The sequence below is a fragment of the Theobroma cacao genome, chromosome 7 (assembly GCF_053813885.1).
Source record: "Theobroma cacao isolate CCN51 chromosome 7, ASM5381388v1, whole genome shotgun sequence".
NCBI classification, from domain to species: Eukaryota; Viridiplantae; Streptophyta; class Magnoliopsida; order Malvales; family Malvaceae; genus Theobroma; species Theobroma cacao.
In genome coordinates this window covers 34,344,826-34,367,052 of record NC_142645.1, presented here as the reverse complement: position 1 = coordinate 34,367,052, position 22,227 = coordinate 34,344,826, and the positions used below count along the sequence as shown (strand labels likewise).

General features: G+C 33.1%; 1 protein-coding gene and 1 pseudogene across 1 annotated transcript; both read right to left on the bottom strand.

Annotated features, from left to right (window-relative positions):
* Positions 1 to 449: 449 nt before the first annotated feature.
* LOC18594864 (aspartic proteinase CDR1 pseudogene) lies at positions 450 to 1,983 on the bottom strand (annotated as a pseudogene).
* Positions 1,984 to 12,555: 10,572 nt separating this feature from the next.
* On the bottom strand, positions 12,556 to 15,328 carry LOC18594863 (putative receptor protein kinase ZmPK1). The gene is made up of 2 exons (XM_088808566.1): positions 14,966 to 15,328; positions 12,556 to 14,809 (listed from the first exon to the last, which is right to left on the bottom strand). The coding sequence occupies exons 1-2, from the start codon at positions 15,213 to 15,215 to the stop codon at positions 12,771 to 12,773; spliced, it is 2,289 nt and encodes a 762-aa protein (XP_088664692.1). The 5' UTR covers positions 15,216 to 15,328; the 3' UTR covers positions 12,556 to 12,770.
* Between the last annotated feature and the right edge of the window lie 6,899 nt (positions 15,329 to 22,227).

Sequence of the window (22,227 nt, the reverse complement as noted above, 5' to 3'; positions counted from 1 at the left end):
GGCAGTTGCCTCGGCCCAAACCCACTGCAGCATAGAGTTAACCTCGTTACACTGGGCTTCCGAACGGAGCCTTATAAAAGAATAATTGATACTTTTAAGCCATTGGAAATCAATTTTCAATTCGATGAAGAACAAAGAACTTATGATTCTATTTTTAGATGTTATGTTGTATATTCAATTATTTGTTTATTTTAAATCAAGTATGATTTATTTTATTTTGATTTTTAATCTGCCTCAAATTGAATATCCATTTTACATTTTGAATTCTATTTTAAAAGTATCATTCCCTTTCTCAAAATAGATGTTATTTTGCCAATTTTACTTTATTTTTGTTTTGGGCATCAATATTACCAACCATCTCAACGAAAAGCATTTCTTAAGGTGAGCTATCCTATGACGTTTAAAGGTAATGTTAGAAAATAAAATTCAAAATAGTTTAGACATAGAACTTTGTCGTTTTAGAATATCATATTAGAATTATTTTACTTGCCACCAGCTGACAGACAAGAGTATATAATAAAGCACGAAACCCAGTTGTAACAAATTTATTGTTTGGTACAATCTGTGGGAGCAAAAGAGACAGTCCTCTTTTGAAGGTCATACTCCACCTGGAAATTTATCTGTGCATAGTTTCCGAAGATGGAATTGGAGTTTGTGTTACTTGGAACTATGAGCATACAAAGCAAGCCGTCATTAACGCCAAATGTATTGACAGGTTGCAGGCGAAGGTCGGCACCAGTGAAATGGAATACCATGTCCGGAATTTTAGTCTCTGCCCTATAACACAAGGTAAATGTTCCAGAAGGATCTTGCTCTGGCTCTGCTCCAATGGCCCCTTTAACCATAGTCTCTACACTATTATAAAAGTTTGATTCTAGGATCGTCAGAGTTGTTCCGGAATCAATTATGATATTCCCTTGGCTTGAAGCTGCCTGTGCAGTCTTGTCTCCAATGCTAATACCTTCAAGATTGAGGTAGTAGAAGGTTGCAGGGGTTTTGGTTATTAGAGGAGTTGAAACAGCTCCGGGCCGAGAAATTATTGCCTCTTGTCCGAATACTAGTTTACCACTAGATGTTGCAGAACGTGGAACCAAACAGTAGGAGAATCTATGATCAATTTGAGTGCCTATCTGAGAAATCAATGACAAGGGCCCTCCTCCCAGGCCAACAAGTCCAGCACCGGGCCTTCTGAAGTTACCTTGATTATTGTGTCCACATCCAAAAATAGATGTGGGGAATGAGGTTTTTGGACTGCTGGAGGAATCAAAACTCAAGGTATCACTGCTCAAGATTCCAATGGTATATGACTTGTCTCCATAGGAATAAAAGTATTCACATTCATTTGTGTTTAAGCAGCTCTTTCTGGGAAGAGCTTGGCAAGCCTCTGAAACACAGGAAAGCTTTCGGTATGTTGATGATGCTGCAGGATCAAAAGGAGAAGACCCTTGAGAATAACACTGACTCTGAGGGCATGGAGCACATTGTATCCATGTAAGGTCACTTCCGGTGTCTGCAATGGCTACGTATTCCACTGGTGGGGTTCCAAAGGAGAGTTTCATCAGATAAGTACCTCCATTTGGAATCACTACAGACTGGGTGGCTTTTTGATCTATATAAAATTGGATGTTTTTGATTCGGTCCATTGAATGGAGGGCATTTTTTCTTAGGAGCTCTGATGAGGTGATGGAATCATTAAAGAATGGAGATACCGGAGAATCACGATGAATAAGTTCTACACTGAAGCCATATGCTGTCTTTTGTCCAAACACTGATTGAATCACGAGGCTGGAGAAAAAAATGGCAGAGAGAACAAGAAACGGAGGATTATGCATCATTCACAAGAAGAAAAAAACAGTGAAACTTTGAGAAGAAAGCTAGATAAGATGGAGATGATATATTCTGATGAATGATTGCTATATTTGAGGGTGTTGCACTTTGCATGTGCTTCTACTTATAGATTGGACATCATTTTGCTTAGCTAAAGAGTCGAGGGTAGATAATGTGTACACTGTCTTAACCATTGAACTAATTTCCAATTACTTTCAAAGAAAGAAAGAGAAAAATTACATCCAATTGGATAGTGCTGCCAATAATTCCCATTTCTTTGAACGAACTTATACATGGAATCAGTTGCGGTGATTGCGGTGGCTGCTCTTTCTCAATGGAAAAGTGGCCAGACTGGGTACTTCTGACAACGAAATCAATATTATGTTGTCTCAAGCTGTCAAGCACAATGTAGACATAGCTCTATTCACCTCTTTAAAAACAAATTATTGTTGGATGATATTTAAATGTAAACATGATTGTTTCAAATTTGTTTCTGTCATTGTTGGATGTTGTTTCCCCTCTTTTAAGGCAATGTATTGACCTACTTTGTGTGAATACTGGGTGTTAGTCATGGAAATTTGGTTGCTTTGAAAGCTACTTCATCATGTAAAGGTTTTCCATCTAAATGTTGGACTAGTTTTTTTTTAAACAAGTGATGAGCTGTGACATCAATTAGCAATGCTTTCTAGATATTTAAACAGTCAAGGGAAACCAACATTTTTACAGAAAATGATTTCCATGAGTTGTGGAAAGCCATCACCCAACTCTTAATCCTCCTTGGTAGACTAAGAAAACCGAGTCTTTCTATTCTTTTTTTGCCTTTTACTCGTTATTTTTTCCACTACTTTTACTGTTGCTTCCCCCTTTTGTCCTTTGTGTATTTTTTTATTTATTCGTTTATTTTTATTTTTTCCCCTGTTTCCCAAAATATGTTCCCATGCACACGGTTTAAATCAACTACCTTCCTTCTCATTATTTCCAGCTCAACCTACTATTCCCCTTCACCTCTCCATTGCCCACCCTCACATAATCCTTAATTCACCTCATCATTATTAAATTTAGTAAGGATATATATTTTTATTTATTTATTTTTTTTCATATAATCGAATCTACTATGCTATTATTCCTGTCAAACCATGTTTTATAAAATAATTACTATGTCATTTACATGCTCAATAGAATGGTTACATATTTAGGAAGTTTGAAAAATCGTTAAAAAACGATATTACCCTTAATGGTACCATTAAGTTGATTAAGTCTCGAACTAGTTCAAATAGAAATTTTAAGGTGAAATTAAGAGTTTCACAATCCAAGAATGATTTAAAATGGTGATTTGGAGTTCGAGGATCAATTTGGAGTCAAATCGAAATTTTCACTATCTAGGGGCAAAATGGTCATTTGCTACCTGGGGACAAAATGAGAATTTTAGAAAAGATTTTTTTGGCTCCATTTGACTTATTGGAGTATGATTTGAGGTTTAGAAGTGAAAAATTTTAATTTCGGTATAATTTGAAGTATAAAGGCGAAATGATAATTTTGCCACCCCGAGGGCAAATCGATAAATTTTCACCCTGACATTTGTCCAGACCAAGGGATTTTATTCATCATGGAAATGAATAAACATGAGAAATGTGTGGCAGAGAATTTAAGAATTAAAAATCAAATATTTAAAATTTGGACCAATGAAAACATGCCATGTGTCAAGCTTAGGATATTTTATTATTTAACTTAAAAATCAGCATAAATCAGCCCATTATCTCTCCAAATATTCAGCCAAGCAAGGAAGAGAGGGAACGAAAGGAAGAACAAACCCTAGATGAAGAATTTCAAGAGAAAAGTGTGGGAAATTCAAGGAAACAAGTGACAAAAGGTAAAATTTCTTGATTTTGACTTGTGATCTACCTTTCCCATGCATTTCTTCTTATTTTCGATGGTTAAATTATATGTTTTCATGATGAATTCGTGGCTGGTCAAAATGGGTAACTAGAGAGAAAGATAATGGATTGATTTGATTTTAAGATATGTTAGTGTTTTTAGTTAGTTTAACATATTTATAAGCAAAACAACAAGAAAGGAATCCATTTTCCCCATGAATCTTCATGGCCGAATCTTCCTTGATGTGTGTGGGTGATGGATTGTTATTATTTTAAGAGAAATGGCTTAGAAAATGATGAATAATGGTGAGAAAATTAAGTAGAAAAAATCACGGTGTTAGTGCACTATAATGGCCGAATTTTTCCATGAAGAAATGGGAAGGTTTTGATGCGAAAATTGGTGTTATTTGAATAATGTTTGGTGAATTGAGGTATTAGAAAAGAAATGGAGTAAGTTGGAGCCAAATCGGACACAATTGTCATTAATCGGGTAATAGGTCAAATTAGGTCAGCACAGTATTTAAGTAGTAGTCGGATAAGTTGCATATCATATCATGCATATACACCGAGCCTGAATTGATTTTATAATGGTCAAGCATTGATGTGGTGAATTATGTATTGTACATTGTGGATAGGTGGTGAGTAAATTACACTGGTAAAAGTACAGAGATTGTGCTGGAAGACTGGGATTAGGAGTACATCGACTCCTAAAACTGTGAGTAAACTTATTATCGTCTTAATTTTCTAGAGTAGTTTTATACAATTGTGTGATTTTATAGAAAATGGATTTAAATGGTAAATTGCTACGTTTTAGGAGAAATTGTGATTTTATAAAATGATTTTGTAAATTTTTTGGAAAATTGAATACTGATTTTGAAAATAGAGTAATTGGAGACTGCCTACTTGTGTTATAAATTGTGTTTTAAATTATATGGCTTATAGCAATATGTGAGCATGAATGGCAAAGTTGGTATTTGTATGAAAATTATATATACTATGTATTCAACCTTGAGAGGCTAGATTGCGATAAATTGCCATGTCATGCAGAAAAATATTTTATAAATCAGGTGGTAGATAAAATAATCTATAATCCCTGCAGTGGAGGTTCTGTGGACCAGCCTAAGAGAGGGGGCACAGAATCAGATATACCTTACCTCGATTAGAGAGCCGTGTGGAGGGTATCTCTGGAGGTAAAGATTTGAGTGCACTTCACGTGGACCACTGCGTGAGAGTGAGACTCAGCCAACGCCAAGGCATGGCTAGAATTTCGGATGTAAAGACATTTTACAGCCTTAGTGGTCTCGGTTAGATGCCTAGGCCAAGGCATCCCTGGGAATGATTTTTGGCAGAAGCCAAGTTTTGTGAGATATATAAGCCATGTTGATTAATTAAGTAAACTGAATATTCATGTTATGAAACATATATTGGAAAAGAATATTTTAATTCGTCTCCATTTGCTCACCTTTAGATAGTTTAGATGGTGTCTATTTACTCACTGAGATTTTATAATCTCACCACCCTCATTTCTTCACATTTCAGGCTCAGGGAATTTCATAGTTAGCCGACTTTGACAAGGACCTTCATTTGGACTTGAATCGGCAAAAGCTGTAGGTTTTCAGCTTTTGATGCATTTTGGTTAGATGTGGGCCCATGTGTCGCTGTAAAAGTAATTTTATGCTTTGGTTATTTGCTTTATAGTATACATGAATATAATTAACTTTTACGCTATAAGAATTATTTACTAATAGCTTTATAAAAAAAATTATTTTACAAGAAAATAGTTTATTTTATTGAATATTTTTATTATATTCAAATGGTCAAATTTTCACTTCAAATGAACGTTTTAGATACTTAATTTGTTTTTAAATCACTAAATATATATTTTCTGCTTACCTACTACATTTTTAACAAGTTTTGAGATTTTCGACGAAAAATGACGAAAATGCCTCTGTGAGCCAGAAAACAATATGTTATGTTCTAATTTGGAAATGACTCGTAATCCTTCGAATTACGATATTTGATAACTATTGCTCACTGGGGAAGTGCGAAAGCTGATACGAGAGCCTTGCGAGGTTTCGATCGGCATTCGGGGTGAAGAATGTTTGTCGAGACTTCACGACGATTGTCACGGGCCCGATGGGGAGTTTCGGGTCGTGACAATTCCTCTAAACTAAAGACCTAATATTTCCTAACCTAGTCCATTTCCCTGGCCCGAGTCAAGAACACCAGGGATGGTATCTACCCGTTAACAGCACAAGCCATTCCCCCTTCTCACTATCCTCATAATCCATACACGAGGTACATCAATCCTCACAATACCAATAGTTGTTCTTTGTATTGTCCTATCTTATTTAATAACTCCCAAATATGGCTCCATTTATCCATAGCTCTAAGTCATAAGCTAGCAACACGTATCTACCCGTGAGAACAAGTGGACTTATTCTATCCATTGGATAGAATATGTCCATAATAATTGAAATTTAGGATGCAAGTGGACTTTAGTAGGCAAAGGATACAACAAGGCTTTCTGGGCCTTGTTGGTCTTGAAATTAATTAAATTAATATTTAATTAAGTATATTATCATTTGACACGTGCAGACTGTTAGTATTGAGTTGTATCATGTTTTGATTTGACAAAAAATTTATGATATCTTGAGTTTAATGTCAAGTATTTGACATTGTCTCAATCATATTTTTCATCCCCTAAAGTCACAAAATTGTTTGAAAAGCCATACATCCTTAGAAAATATCACAAAAGCTTTCAAACAATGAATATTCAGCTAAGTAAACAAAGAGCATACATGTCTTGAATTATTATTTGATTATAGGAACAGGGCAAGGATGAAATAGTTGAAGAGAGGCACCAAAGGTCAAGAACTCCTCAAAACACAAGTCAAGAGTTGACCCTAGAAAAGCTTAAGTCTATGTAAAGGCAAAATGGTTAAAGAACAAGTGAAAAATCATGAAACAAAAAAGATATAGCTGACCCTTGGATGTTTATAATCAGCCCTAAAGAAAAAAGCTCAAAAAATTAAAGAAATTACACATATAGTCAACCCTAACAAGCTTGATGTGTAAAAAAGAGGGAAAATAAAAGACATAGTCGACCTTGGCTTCATTATAGTTGACTAGCTCAACCCAAATTCGCGAAATACATGCTCTCGGGAATTGGATCGAGTAGAGGAAGGTTAGTCTCAACTATGGAACCTTAATTTGAGAAATTTGAATAACATAGTTGACCTTAGGAGAGTCTAGTTGACCCTCATGCTTCAGCAATGGCCAGATTTAATTCAAACTTGTATCTAACAGCTCCAAACTTCACTCCAGCTATAAAAGGCAACCTTTGAGTCATTTAGAAGTAAGAGAATACTAGCACTCACTTGAAAATCCCTAGAGAGAAATTCTGAAGCTTATTTTTTCTCTCTAGCCTTCATCTTAGTCTTCCATCAAGCTTTAAAGAATAATTCACTTGAAAATTCTTAAGAAAATATTTGTTCTCTTTGTACTCAAGCCTAAACTTCTTAGCATATAGTCTTTGAGAGCCATTTTCTTGCTCTACTTTGTACTCATCTTGTAAAGTTTTTAACTTAACGTTGAAAAGCTATTTGTGGGGTTGAGTTCCATTTGCTCCCATGAAAAAGCGTTATTAAGGGTTTCATTTGCTCCCATGAAAAAATGTGTTGAGGATTCCACTTGCTCTTATGAAAAAGCATTGTGAGGGTTTAATGCTTGATTGTTAGAAGGATAAGCTTAAAGTAAAACTACCAAGAGGTGAATTAGTTGTTAAACAAAAATTTCCCCTTTTTCAAAAGCTTTGAAAATGAAGCAAAAATATGAGAGAATGAAATAGCAAAATAGAATATGAAATCAAAAAGTGAAGTGTGGAAAAAACAAAGAGTACTCAACAGGATTTTTATAAAGGTTCGGCCCTTCAATGCCTATATCCTCTCCTTTGATATCACAATGAGTTTGAATCCATTATCAATTTGCCTTTTTAGTAACATCAAGTGTAACCTTTACAACATGCCTTTTAATAAGATTAAGCGTAACCTTCACAACATGCCTTTTACAAGATCAGGCATAACCTCTATCAAGACATTGTCTTTTTTAGATTCAAGCATAACTTTTACACAAGATACAGCCTTTTAAAGGATCAAGCAAAACCCTTTTACCTTTTGCTTGGAGTTATAACCAATGCAACAATGGATTCAAGAGAATTTCTAACTCAAAACCTCTATAAAGGTTGATAAAAAAGTTTGGATTAGAAAGATGAAAGCTTTCTTAAAGCATATGAATATTAAGGAAGGTTTAAGCTTAAGGAGGATCAGTTGAAAGATAAAAAAGTGAACTTTAAGTTTTGCTCTTACTCAAAAATAAGATTTTTTTGCCTAAAGCTTTTTCACTTGCTTTTCCTCTTTTTTCTTTTTCAAAGATGATTTAAAATCATTCAAAATCATTCATAATCCTTGCTTTAACATCCACAAGGTAGGTATTTATAGCCCTATCATTTCTTACCCATTGGAGTGAAATTTGAATCACTTCTCGTATGTTCTATCAACCTTGCACAATTCTATCACATATGCAGAATCAATTATTTGCTATTGAGTTGTTGGTTCATCACAAAGTTTGGAGCTTTCTGTCTCTGGAGAATTAATTCTTTTATTTTGAGATGTAGGTTATTCTACAATTAGGTTCAAAGGTGTCACCTTTATAATCTTGGAGAATCAATTCTTCTACCTCAAAGTGTCTGTTCTTCATTGTGGTCTGATGCCAAAATTTGAATCTAAGCTTAATTTTTTCTGCTTCAATCTTATCCAACTATTCCATCTTTTCCTTAGGTAGCAAGTTCATTTTGTTTGAGTTTTTCCACCTTTATAATCACTGTTGCTAGGTATTTGTTTTTCCTATTTATTTTGCTAATATTACAATTCAACAGATTAGTCTTAGCTTGAGTTTTTCTTTCTTTGTTTTTTAGTTTTATGAAAAGAGCAAAAAACTTGGAGATTGTATCATGTGATCTAGAGATTTAAAAAACATTCCAAAGACTTCAACGAGAAAATCAACAAGTCTGTGCTCAAACTGATACAATGGCTAATCAACAGGGTGAGCAGCAAATCCAAATGTGAGTAGTGGAAGAGAATCGTTGCTAAGAGATTATGATGTTCCTTTAGTGCAAGGGATTTCTTCAAGCATTAGAAGGTTGACTATTCAAGCCAACATTTCGAGATTAAGTCGACCATCATTACCAGGATCGAAACTTCAATCCAATTTGGGGTTCTTTCAAATGATGATCGAAATGCTCACATTTCGAACTTTCTGTAGATATTTGACACCTTTAAACATAATGGAGTCACAAATGATACAACTCGTTTAAGGTATTTTCCTTTTTCATTGAGAGACAAAGCTAAAGCGTGGCCGAATGTGCTCCTTACTGAATCCATCACAACATGGGATGACCTTGCTCAGAAGTTTCTTGCTAAGTTTTTTCTTCTAACTAAGATAGAGAAAATGAAGAATGATATCACATCATTCATGTAGTTAGATTTTGAATTGTTGTATGAGGCTTGGGAAACATACCAGAGGGACCTTCTAAGATAATATTCCACACATCAATGTCATGTGCTTCAATAAATATCTTTATCCATTTCTTCCAATAAGGATAGTTTTCACCAGAAAGGAAAGGAGGTCTTACCATAAATGGATTTTTACCTAATGGAATCATCATGGGTTGCAAAACCATGATTTTGGGCTTCAAAGGATCTTTTCAAAGGTGATTAAACTTTAAAACATGAGACTAAAGCTTTGATACCAATTGTTAGATTTGTAATCTCAATAAATAAATATTCAAGAGGGGTGAATTAAATATTGAAAGTTTTTCTAAGCTTAAAACTATAGAAGCTTTGCTTTTTGAAAAATCCTTTTGTTTGAAAACATTTACAAGTAAAGAAACTCTTTTAAAGAAATTGGTTTTTTAAAATAACAAGCATAGTTAGAAAGAAAAAAAGTAGGAGACGATTGTTTTATAAAGCTTCAGCCTCTTTACCTACGTCCTCTCCCTTAGTTCACTAAGTAGTTCGTAATCCATGATATCAAATGCCTTTTAAGGATCAAGCACAACCTTTACACTAGTCTTTTCAAAGGCTAAAACTCAACCCCTTTACCCTTTTTAATGGTTAAGGTATAACCAACCAATAATACCTTTTGGAGGTTAAGGTAAAACCTTTTAGTTTAATACAAGAGTAAAGATATGAAAGCTTTAATGCCTCTAGAAGGCTAATAGTTTTAGTGAGTACAAGATGTTTACAAAGAATATCACTAAGGAATAAAAAAACTCAAAGGTCAATGATTGATACAATGAGAAGATATAAAAGTGAGAAAGAGAGAATTTGATGATTTTGAGGATGATTCTTGTTCCTTGCTCAAAGGAATGTATTTCAATGCTTTCTCATATGTTAAATCAAGTTGAACACTTGTATTTATAGTCTGGAAGTCCTTGGGATCCATTTGAATCAATTTGTACCAAAGCTAGCCATTATTTATGTCCTTTTTGTGCTTGTTTGCATTGAGGTATCAATACTTTGTCTGCTAAGCTTCCTGGGTATCGAGACTACTCATTGAGGTGTTAATACTTTCAAGTCAGAATGCATTCTGTTTGAAATGTATCGATACTTTTCTTCTAGGTATCAATACTTGTGAAGTTGACTTTTGATACTTGACTCCTCGGGTAACAAGCGAGAAATGAGGGTTAGTATCGATACATGACGTATGATATGAATGAGGTATCCATATTGTCTTGCTGGGTATCAATACTTTTTAAACATAAAGTTTTTTGTTTAAAAAGTATTGATACTCTCATGCTAGGTATCAATAATTTCAAGTTAGAATAGTTTTTGTCTTGAATGTATCAATACTTTTTTTGCAAGTATTGAAACTTATGTTTTAAAAGTGTTGCTTTTGACCCATTTTGACATTTAAACTTCTCTAAACACTTAGCCATTTTACTAAAAGTTCAAAGGGTCTTAGAATATATTTGAGAACACGTTATGGCAATTTTGATAATTTGTTTAAGTCATTTTAAAACTTAAGGTCAATTGTTACAACTAACAGATACATTTTGTCTTAGGTTTCATGTATCGATTCATGATGAACATGTAGGGATATATGTTTATAAAACTCCTTTTTTGGAGTTTGATGTATCGATACATTTCATTCAGAATGCAATTTTGAAGTCTAAAACAAACCTTTTGACCTTTTAAAGTTCCAAACTTTAAATTAAACTTATTTGGCTATCAAAACACTGATTTTCTAAGTTATAATGGTTTATAAATCATGTTCGAAACATCAAATTACTAACTCGCCAAGCTAAGTTACAATTCTAACCTAAAGTAAAAAAAATAGAGTTTCACAATAAACCCATTTGCAACCAATCGCATGAGAACTAGTAGGAAGGGGCATCAGTGTCATCCAAGTACAATTATCTTCCAAAGCTTCTAATTCTGCTTTCATAGCATACTGCAATTGAACAAACTTAACAGCTTGATCATATGTTGTAGGTTCAGGTATGAGAGAAAGAGAAGTTGTAAACGCTTGATCAGAAATAGAAAGTTGGATATAGGAAATATAGTTATTGATAAGGTGAATACTAATAGAACTAGTTTCAGGGTTAGATGACGGAAATTTGTATTGTTGGGGTTCTAAATGCTTTGAGGATTTATAGATCTAGTGCTTTTTCTAGGTGTTGAAGGATGAGAAGTTGTTGTATCAATATGAAAATCAGTAGAGGTAGGCGCAAAATGGTCATTAAAATTAGAAGAATGGCCGGAATCATAAATTTGTTAACCCTTCCTTCTGGTTGCTACAATGAGGATAATCCTTAATGTTAGTTATTATGGTTTAATGGGATTTAACAGTTGTTAGTAGTCGTTAATTCCATTCATGAGATCACCAATATCTTTTTCTTAAATATATAAAGTAAAAAAATATTACAGTTTAATTTTTTAAAAATTAATAAATTAAATTCTGAAATGAAGACTTCCATAATTGTTTATCTTAACACGAGCACTCGAGGTTTCATAGGTGGGATGACCATGTTATATGAAGCTATGTAATTCAATTTGCCATATCCAATAATACTTGTCCAATATGTGAAAACTACAATACTCTTTGAAACCAAACTGTTTTGAATCGTCGATGTTACCCATGATTTAGGAATGCTATAATTTTTCCTGAGCCATATTTACATCGTTCTATTTGCTCATGACCCATAAGGGAAGTGCTTGATTATTGCTCCTGATCAATGAAATAGTGTTGGAAGAGATGTTCTCTATCAAATGGGTGAAAATGTATCGCTTGATGAAGGAGCCTGAGAAGTTAATTGAGCCTGAAAAGGATATATTCTAAGAGTTCCACTATCTAGAAATGTTGGGAGCCTTCAATGTGATGTACTTTCCTTGGGTTTTTCATTCAAAATTCACTGGATTTGCTCTCATACTTGAAATTAGCATCTTAAAACAACAGCATATAAACTATATAGAAGCTTAATGTCAAATAATACTAATAAGTACCTGGCCAGTTCAACAAACTTTTTACAAAACAATTTGGTATAGGTTTTTTGACCCGACAGCACCTCGTCACTTAAAGAAAATAACTTTACCATACATTAAAGCCTTGAACTTTTTTTTTTTAAAGGAAATTAAATCTTGAATTAGAAAGAACCTAGCTGTGTAGCTTGCAGAAAAGATATCAGCTTGGAAGAGATCATGCGCTCGTATACAAACACAGAAGAAAACTGTGATTTTTTCACATGAAAACAAAAAGTACCAGTTAGAACATTCACCAAGCTCACACAGCAGAGTTCATGAAATGGCAACTGAAGGTTCTTGGCCTATCTTTCGTACGGTAGTATCCTTGAGTATTATACAAAAAGGAGTCATGTGATGCATTCTAAAAAGAGAGAAGAGGTCCTAACAAATATCAAAGAGGTTTACACAATTACATGAATACAAGATTTATTACATCCAACAAAAAAAAAAGAAAAAGAAAACCTGATAGAAGTCTAGAAGCACATGCTTACGTCCCATGACTCAATCTTTTAGCAATTGCTAGTGCTTTTGCAGCAAAATTGCTTTCACGGAAGATAAGCATCTCAACTACCTGTCCCATGCTCGGTCTAGCATCTTTGTCTTCCTGCACACATTGGAGAGCGATTGTTACCAAAATTAACATCTCAGAAATGTCATATTTCCCGTCCAGTGCACGGTCTATTATCTCGCTATTCCCCGTCCATGTTTCAGCCACTGTAGCTCTTTTCATCTGCTCTCTAACCCATGTTACTAATGTTCCTTTGTCTTCTCCCCCTTCACAATCTGTGCTTGAGTGAATTTTCATGGCAGGGTTTCTCCCAGTTACCAACTCCAATAAAACAATGCCATAACTATAAACATCCACCTTGGAGGTGATAGGCAGATTGGACACCCACTCCGGTGCCATGTAACCTCTAGTTCCTCGTATCCTTAACGATCCTGAATACTTAACATCACCTCTGTTTAGAAGCCAAGACAGGCCAAAATCTGACACTTTAGGTTGGTAACTGGAGTCTATAAGAATGTTCTGAGGCTTTATATCGCAATGAAGAACCCACTCTAAACATTCTTCATGTAAATAAGCTAGGCCTTTTGCGGTTCCCACAGCAATTTCAAATCTCTTTCTCCAATCAATTGCTTTAAAAGATAAGCCTTTTGCCAAGGATCCCTGTTCCATGTACTCGTAGACCAAAAGCCTGTGCTTTCCATCCGTGCAATACCCCCACATCTCTATCACATTCATGTGATGAAGCTTTCCTATGGTGTTTGCTTCAGCTAAAAAGTCAGCTTCTCCTTGGTGATTAGCATCAATCAGTTGCTTGATTGCTGCAATTCGACCATCAGACAGTTTGCCTTTGTATACAATTCCTCCACCACCTCTACCAATCTCTTCTTTGAAATCATTTGTAGCCTTTTTGAGGTCAGCATAGGTGAACTCTCTGACGCTTGCTGTTGTGAGAGAGTAGCCTCGCAATGACCTAGAATTGCGACGGGTTCTCATCAAGATCCAGAGCACAAAGAAAATGCTAAAAATTTCGATGACTCCAATTGCTCCAGCAGACCAAAGGGCAAGCTTCAGTGAATCACTTTGGTTGCTTGTTGGATATTTTCGGTCCAGTACCTCAAATTTGATTGAACAGTCTAGCTTGTAATCTTGATTAGTCTTGCTGAAGGAGGAGAGGCTTGCCTTGGGCAATTTCAAGAAGAGATCTCCTTCAAAATTTTTCGAACGATGTCCATTCAGCAACTGTGTCTTAGGATAACAATATATACCATCCGGACGGTGTACTTTAAAGTACTTGAATTGAAAACCTTTGCAACCACACATGCTCAAGCACAAGTCCTCGCACATCTTTATGGTGTAATTTGGATACAAGTCATAATCATAGCCATAGAATTCCACATGACGGAGTTTTAGGAAACCAAATAGATCAGCTTGGTTACATGGAAGATCAAATTCTGGTACACAACCGAAGGACCAGTCAGTAGTATTCTTCATCATATATCCTGGAATGCAAGAACATTTTCTGCCAAGGTTAGGACTATAGCTGCACACACTGTTTGGCCCACAAATTCCGTGAATTCTACAAGGTTGAGAGAATGCTTGCCATGATACAACCCATGTTTCTTCCCCTTCTTTTAGACTGTACAATCTAACATTTCCATCAGAATCTATCTTCAACATTCTTTGAATCTTTGAGCCGTAATCGGTAGACATGAAATTAACACTATCAGTTGAAGTAAAATTGCCCAACGAATCTAGTGCCGCAATTCTACTACTATTGTAAGTGGACCTTCCAGCTTCCCAACTCAAAAGCCAGGGATCCGGCCAGTAAACACTTGAAACCTCGGGACTTTCATATACAAGGCTGAGGACATTATCAGGATCAAAATAAAGTGTAAAGAAACCTGAAGAGTAGTTGCTTTTGCTTCTAGATGAAACGAGCTTTGTGTTTTTGTTGAGAGGTTGAAGAGGAAGAAGGGTATCGGTAGGTGAATCGAAGCTTTGCCAAAGTCTACTCCCATCTGAATTATGTAACACAAGATTTCCAGTATCATATAGTTCTAAATATGAAGATGACTTTGAATTTGAAACAGTGTTACTCATCCATACAATTACACGTCCAGCATCAGTTAAAACAAGATTACCAGATTTCAGCAGGGAGAGCTTTGAGTATTTACCATTGACAGGAAGGTCACGGTTTGCCATCCAGACTACAGTACAATTATTAGTTCCGCAGGATGGTTTGTTGAACCATATTGCAAAGCAATAAGCATTGTTGCCAACAGGGTGAAATCCGGCACTGAAAGTACCGTCAGCTGAAGTCAAAACATCATTTGCTTTCTCTACTGAGATTGATGAACCCTCTTTTAAACCATGACAAAATGAGGAGAAAACCAAAGAAAACATCATGAGAAATCGAGAGGCCATGAATGAATTGTTGGAGGATTAAGAGTAGGGATGAGCCTTGTCAATTTCAAAGTTTTGTACAAATTTAGGTGATGGGTGAATTGATTATATAAACTGGAGTGCAGGCAGGGACTAAATTCAAATAATGCGTCGATTGTACGAAATTAAGTACAAGCCTTTTCTGAAAAAATAAAATGTAATTACTATGAACCATGCACAGTGCTTTCTGAAATCCAAATGTTTTGGCATTTGGTGGTTGACTTTTGAGTCCTAAAACCTCTTTTATTTCAAATTTTCAGTTTCTTTTTTATAAATTAGATATTTTGAAAAAAGAGTAGAATTTGAACTTAACTTTTTAAACGAAGAATGATTGATTTAGCGTTAAGTTAAAATGTTGATGAGCAAATTTAATATAATAGTTAAATGATAATAGACTCATTTTCATGCATTAATTCCATACTTGCATATAGATTATTTATTAGAAATCTTAATAAGTGGCCATGAAATTGTGTTAGGAAAGGATATTTTTTATAGTTTAAAATTTAAAATTATCAAAATTGGGATTTGTAAAATCTCTTTTGGTGATGCACGAAATAAATATGAGCCTTGATCCCAATTATTTAGTAGATTATTAACTTATATATTAGTGGTGGAGTGTAAAATTAAACTTTACGAGCAGATATTTATGTACTTTGAGCACATGTCCATTTAAGTCATGTTAAAGTATAATATATATTGACTTTTTCTTTTACAATTAAGTGGAAAAGTTAATCATTATATGGATTCACTTGTGGGTTACAAGTATTTAACATAATTTTAATTTCTATCAATATGGTATGGAAATTCAAATGAAGATCAAATTGACCTTATAGAGTGATTAATTAAGAAAAAAGAAATTTGTCACTGATCAAGTGGTAAGAGTGAGGTGAGATTTGAATCGGTATCTTAGTAGTGCTCCCCCTTGTTCCAATAATAAAAGAGGAAAAAATAAAGAAATTAAGTTCAAGCACCATTTTGTCTTTGAAAAATGTCAATAAATAAACCTAACATTCAAATAACCCACATATTTTGAATTATGTACTACGTTCCTTGAAAATATAAAGTTAGCAACTTCCAAGAGATATCTTCTCCAACACCAGTCATTTATCAACGTATTAATTCACGAAAGGAGGTGAAAAGATTTTTTACATTCGTGATTAAGGACAAAATATATAGAAACCAAAACAAACACAAAGATAAAGGCAATGTTGAAAATTAAACCCATTGTTCTATTATTTATTTAGTTTGATTATTTCTGGACCATATAGAGTTTTATTTATTGAGATCTTTTTATTGAGGACTTAATGATATGGATAAAGTTAGGTTTTGAAGTAGGTAGACATTAAGTTAACAAAATATAACATAATACTTCTTTCATCACTTTTGTTTGTCCTTGTTCCCTTCTAGCTTTCACAAAAATTAAGAAAAATTTTTTAACTCACTCTAGTGTATTTTACATTAATTTTTTCTAAATTTGAAGTTTCTGGATCTTTAATGCTAAATACTAAACAAAACTATGAAAAATTGATTTAGAATATATAAAAGTAAAATTATTAGGCGCTAAAAAAAAGGCCACATAATTTTGACAAATTAATAGAAAAGATGAAAAAAGTGAATGGAGAGACAAGAGAGTGTTATTTAATCACAGTTTACTATTATTTTTACAAATTATTAATTAAACTTCATTAATTTGTATTCAGTGTAAGTGAGAGCTTTATTTTTAAAAAAGTTCACCAACAGTGAGAACTTTTGTGTTTAAAAAAATAAAAAGTTAAAAAGACGTTGTATTTCATGTGATGGAGTAAAATCGTTTTAAAGAATATTAGACAATGTAAGGATTTAAACAATGATATAACAAATATAAAAGAGTTAATTAAGAGGTTAAACAAAGAATTTTGAACAAACTAGAGAACCAAAAAAAGCTAAATAGCAAAACTAAAAAAAAAATACCCATTTTATACAATAAAATTGGAAAATGCTAGCAAGGAAGCCCTGGCGGCGGCGGGGTCCTGCCTAGCCCCCCTCTTGGTGCATGCAGTAAGTTGGTGGCATGATGCGTGACAGTCGTGGTTGTCTTGTCCTCTTGTGGAAATACCATATTACCTATCAATATCAGATGAATTACTGCCTCTTTAGTGTCGACTTACATCGGCGAAATTTCCAGGTCTTTTTGCAAGTATTATGGAGCATACAATTATCTCCATAAAGACATCTTCAACTTTCAAAAATTGAAAGGCCAAACAATGAAAATTAATGTCACTCTAATTATAAAGTGTTACACGTCAAGTTGGGATTTGCACTCAAGCAATTTTTTTTTAAAAGGCAAAAATTTCATTCATATCAAACCTGTTATACGAGGACTACTGGTCAGGGGTAGTTAAAAGGAATCTGGCAACAAGAGACCTGCTCATCACAATTACCAGATTCCGACACAAATACAATAATAGTATGCTTGGTTCATTGAAAATAATAGAATAGTCATTTCAAGGAAATAGAATAGAGGAACAATAACTATTATGTAGATTGATTAATGGGAATGAAATAGGATAGAAATTGCTATTATTACTTATTTCATTATTTGGTTGACATAAATAATTTTAAGAATGGTTAAGGAATAATAGGTAAATGATAAAAATACCCTTTATTAAAATTTAAAGATTTTTTAATTAAAAAACAAAAAGACTATGATAAGAAATAAATACTTTTTATTAAAATTAAAGAATTTATTTTGTTAAAAGATAAAAATATTCTGAGCAATAAAATCAAAATAACTTATACTATAATTAAATAATATTTTCATCAAAATACAAACATATTTTTATTATAATTTAATAATATTTTGTATTAGAACATAGTTAAACCTTTTATTATAATTAAATAATATTTAATATTAAAAGATAAAATATATTCTTCATTAAATTTAAATAATACTTAATAATATTCTTTATTACATTTATTATATTCAAATAATAATATTAAGTAATATGTTTTATAATATTTATTATAGTGAAATAATATTGATATATTAAATAATATTTCAATATTTTCATTTCTCTTTTTTTGTAAATGAAGTAAAAAATTTTGTGTCTTTTGTGCTTTAGAGAGAGAAGAAGTGAGGAAGAGAGAGAAAAAAATAGGTTTAGTATTTTTTTATAAGGTAATTTTTTAAATTGTAAAAGGGTATGTTTGTCTAATCAACTTCTTTTCTTATTCCCAACAATTTGAAATAGCTATTACCAAGGGGGGCCTTGGTAATGGCTATTCAGGCTTCTCTGGGAATGGTTATTCTGAAAAATAGTCATTCTATTGAACCAAATGCAGCTTTATCTTAAGAATGAGAATAGAGGAGGAATGGCTATTCCATTCCCCCCAACCAAGCATACCCTAAGTCTTCACAATTCAGTGAGGATGACACAAATCTGTGATACTATATCCAGAGTCATTCACAAAACCAAAAACTCTTGAGAGGTTGCATATGAGATCAAGATCTCCTTCAATCCACATCTCATCACAACCCTATCAGATGAATCTTCTATACATAAACAGAAATACACCACAAAAACATCCAGGCAAACCACAACAACAAGCATGTTGAAACCCTCTGCACAATCACAAAAACATCAAGCATTTGGTTCATTGGTTAATGCATGATCTCACTTAAAAAGAGTAGGGTTCAAATCTTCCTTCCCTAAATATATATTAAAAAAAGTTGAAATTTGTCATACAATTAGCTACTTGGTTTTTTTAATAATTTCTTTTCCATTCTATTTTATATTTTGCGTTTTCTTGTTCTTTTCCTTTCTCAAAATCTTTGCTAGCACCAACGTGGACCGATGACGAGAGATTCGGCTCAAGAATGGTCAGCAAAACATTGTGAGGAGAAGAAGATGATGAAGTTAGAGAGAGACAAAAAAAAAAGGAGAAAGAGAAGAAGATGATGAAGTTAGAGAGATAAAAAAGAGGAGAACAAGAAACAATGCTTTGAGGGAGTTGGAGAGAGGAAAAAAAGAATTTTTTTGTTTTATTTATTTAATTAATTATTAAAATTTTGTTAATATTTAGGTTTAAATCATTAAAAATTTTTAATTTTAGTTTATTAATTAAGTAACAATATTTGGTGAACTGACAATGTATAAAAACTAATGCTATACATTGTCAGTGTATCAAATAAACTCTATTATTTTTTAATATAACTTTTATCACCATTTTCACACACACATATACAGTCCAATTGTTAACATGCAGAGCAAGCCAACAATTACTAAAAAGATACATAGTCTCTATAAGATTGAAACTTTTTATTTATTAAATTTTTTCAATTATAAACTTAAGAATATATTATAACACTTAAAACTTATTTGTAAAGTTTAAAAAATTTCATAATTGATTTAAAAGATAATTTTTTTCCTTAAAATGTCACTACCCATGCGGTTGGAGTTCTGTTTACCTAAAACCGGTTTGCTTGTCAACCATAAAATTAATTGGCCACCATTATTGATAAGACATCATTGTTACCCAAATCAGCAAAAGCACATTAAAGAACAATTAGGTTACACACAAAACAAAAATTTAACATGATTGGAACTCTTTTTTTATACCCATAAATGAGAGATAAAATTCACTATGATTATATAATTATAATCATAACAACCTCAAAATAAAACCCAAACCTATATACTCCTAAAATCCATAAAGGACAAATATATGTTGTTATATAAACATTTTATGCTTTTTTACTTAGTCAAAATGTGTATTTCATCAAGGATCCAGAATGTGTACATGTCTGGTAGAACTAGAGAATCTGATAGAACAGTTCCATAGTGGAACTGCCCATACAAACTCATATGGGGTACGATAAAATGTCATTCATTACTAACGAAACACAAAAACAGTTTGCAACACCCTACATAACAAAAACAACAAGGAGATTGAGCTTGTAACATAAAAGCCTTATTCTAAAATATGGAAACAATAGCTGGCAGTAGCAATGGGAAAGTAACACTAATACATCTATCTTAGAATATTTGCATCGACAACGCAGTTTCAAACAACCAACATTAGACCGCAAGTCATCAGAATCCAACATTATACCACTATGCAGAGAATATAGAGTATTTTTCGACCCCATATTTGGAAAAAACGAAATGCCCTCCCTTAAAGTGTGCCAGAAATGAGTCGATCTCATTAAAAGTCACCCTTTTGTTCCAAGGTCTCTTACTCTGTTGGTGAATCAATCAATAGCTTAAAACAACGTCAAAAGTGATAACCAGAAAAATAGCCAATCATGAAAGAGTGTGTGATGATTAAGATGTTAGTGTAAGCCCTGCAAGTTAATCAATTTTGTGTTTGTAAAATACTATATTAATTAGTCATATTTCATGTTAAATATGTCATGGCTATTTTATATAATGTATGAGGTATTTTTTTATCCATTAGTTTATTTATAAAGTGTTATGAGAGACTTATGTAAATAAAGTCCCTAGAACATAATGGCTTTGAAAAGAAATTATAAAGGTTATAATTATGAGATTCTTATGCATCAAAACCTTATTCCTAAACATGTTCCTAGTTATTGTATGGTCAAGAATAAAGACATTGACAATACTCAAAGGCTGGCACATGCTAAGCCTCTTTACTTTGGAAGTAAGCAACTAATCTCATAGGTTGAAGTATGTGAGATACTCGAGGATAGTATGTGGATGCTTGTCAAGAAACTGTGAAACCTCAACCTCCATAGACATGTAACTAGAGGTGATTGATGAGTGCATCAAATTCATATATTTAATGGGAGATTAAATACCTAATTAGTCCAAGTTGGAGTAGATTTAGGATCGAATTTAAGTATTTTTATTTATTTTATTAGTTTAGTTTAATTTATGTTTAAATGTTTATTTTAAGTTAATAGTGTTAGTTTTACATTATTTATATTTATTTTATGTTTTTATAGGAGTAGGATCAAAAATAATTTCAATTGGTGAAGAAAGGTACATAATGGACTGTTGCTCTATTTGCATATGTTTCTGTTTTTCAAATATATCTCTCACTACAGAAGTCCAAATGACATAATTTTTAGACTATTAGAAAGCTAAGAGGCAGCGCTACAACTTTGATGTTTACCACTTTGCCCATTTTTGAATGGAAGGTGGTTCAAATCTTTGTCAAATTGAAAGGACTACACTAGTAGAACAAAAAAGAACATTTTTTTAAATTACGTGAAACTTTGACTAATTTTAGAGATAAATATCTAAGGTTCCAGCACTTTGTCCTCACTTCCAGCAGCTTCTTCTTCTTCTTCTTCCCATCATTCTTCCCCATTTCAAGTTTTCCATCTTCCATGGAGGCCAACCTTAAAACCCCCATAACCTTTTCATAGTAACTCGAAATCTCATGTTTATGGTACACTTTTTCATAGGGATTTTCATTCTCTTTCACTTTTTCACCTCAAAAACCCTTAAAAAGTTTTTCCTATGCACTTTCTCTCACTAGCAGAACATTTTAGAGAGAGAGACTCTTCAAAATAGCTTGAGAAAACCCTTAAAAGAATTTTCTCTCTTAAATTCTCACTAAAGGATTCAACTACAAGTTTACCAAGGTGAGTAATGAGTTAGGGTTGATTTTTAAGTTGTTGATGATGGCCAATAATTAGATTTGTGGGTTGTTCTATTGTTTAGGGATATTTATTTATTTCTAGTGTGACTAGAATGGGGCAAATTAATGACTAGTCAAACAGTAATTGAAAACTAGTTAAAATTAGCATATGATTGGAAATGACAAGAAAGAGTTTACGCATGTAAATGATGTGAAGTTATGCATAGGCATAATGAAATTTCGTATGGATTATGTAAGAGATAACTTATGGTTAGACGCAAGTCGAATGTTAATTTAAACATCTAAAGAAGGCAAATGTAGTTGAAATTGATTATGATTGTAATATTTTCTATCATCCCGGTAAGGCAAATGTAGTGGTGAATGCTCTAAGTCGAAAATCAATGGG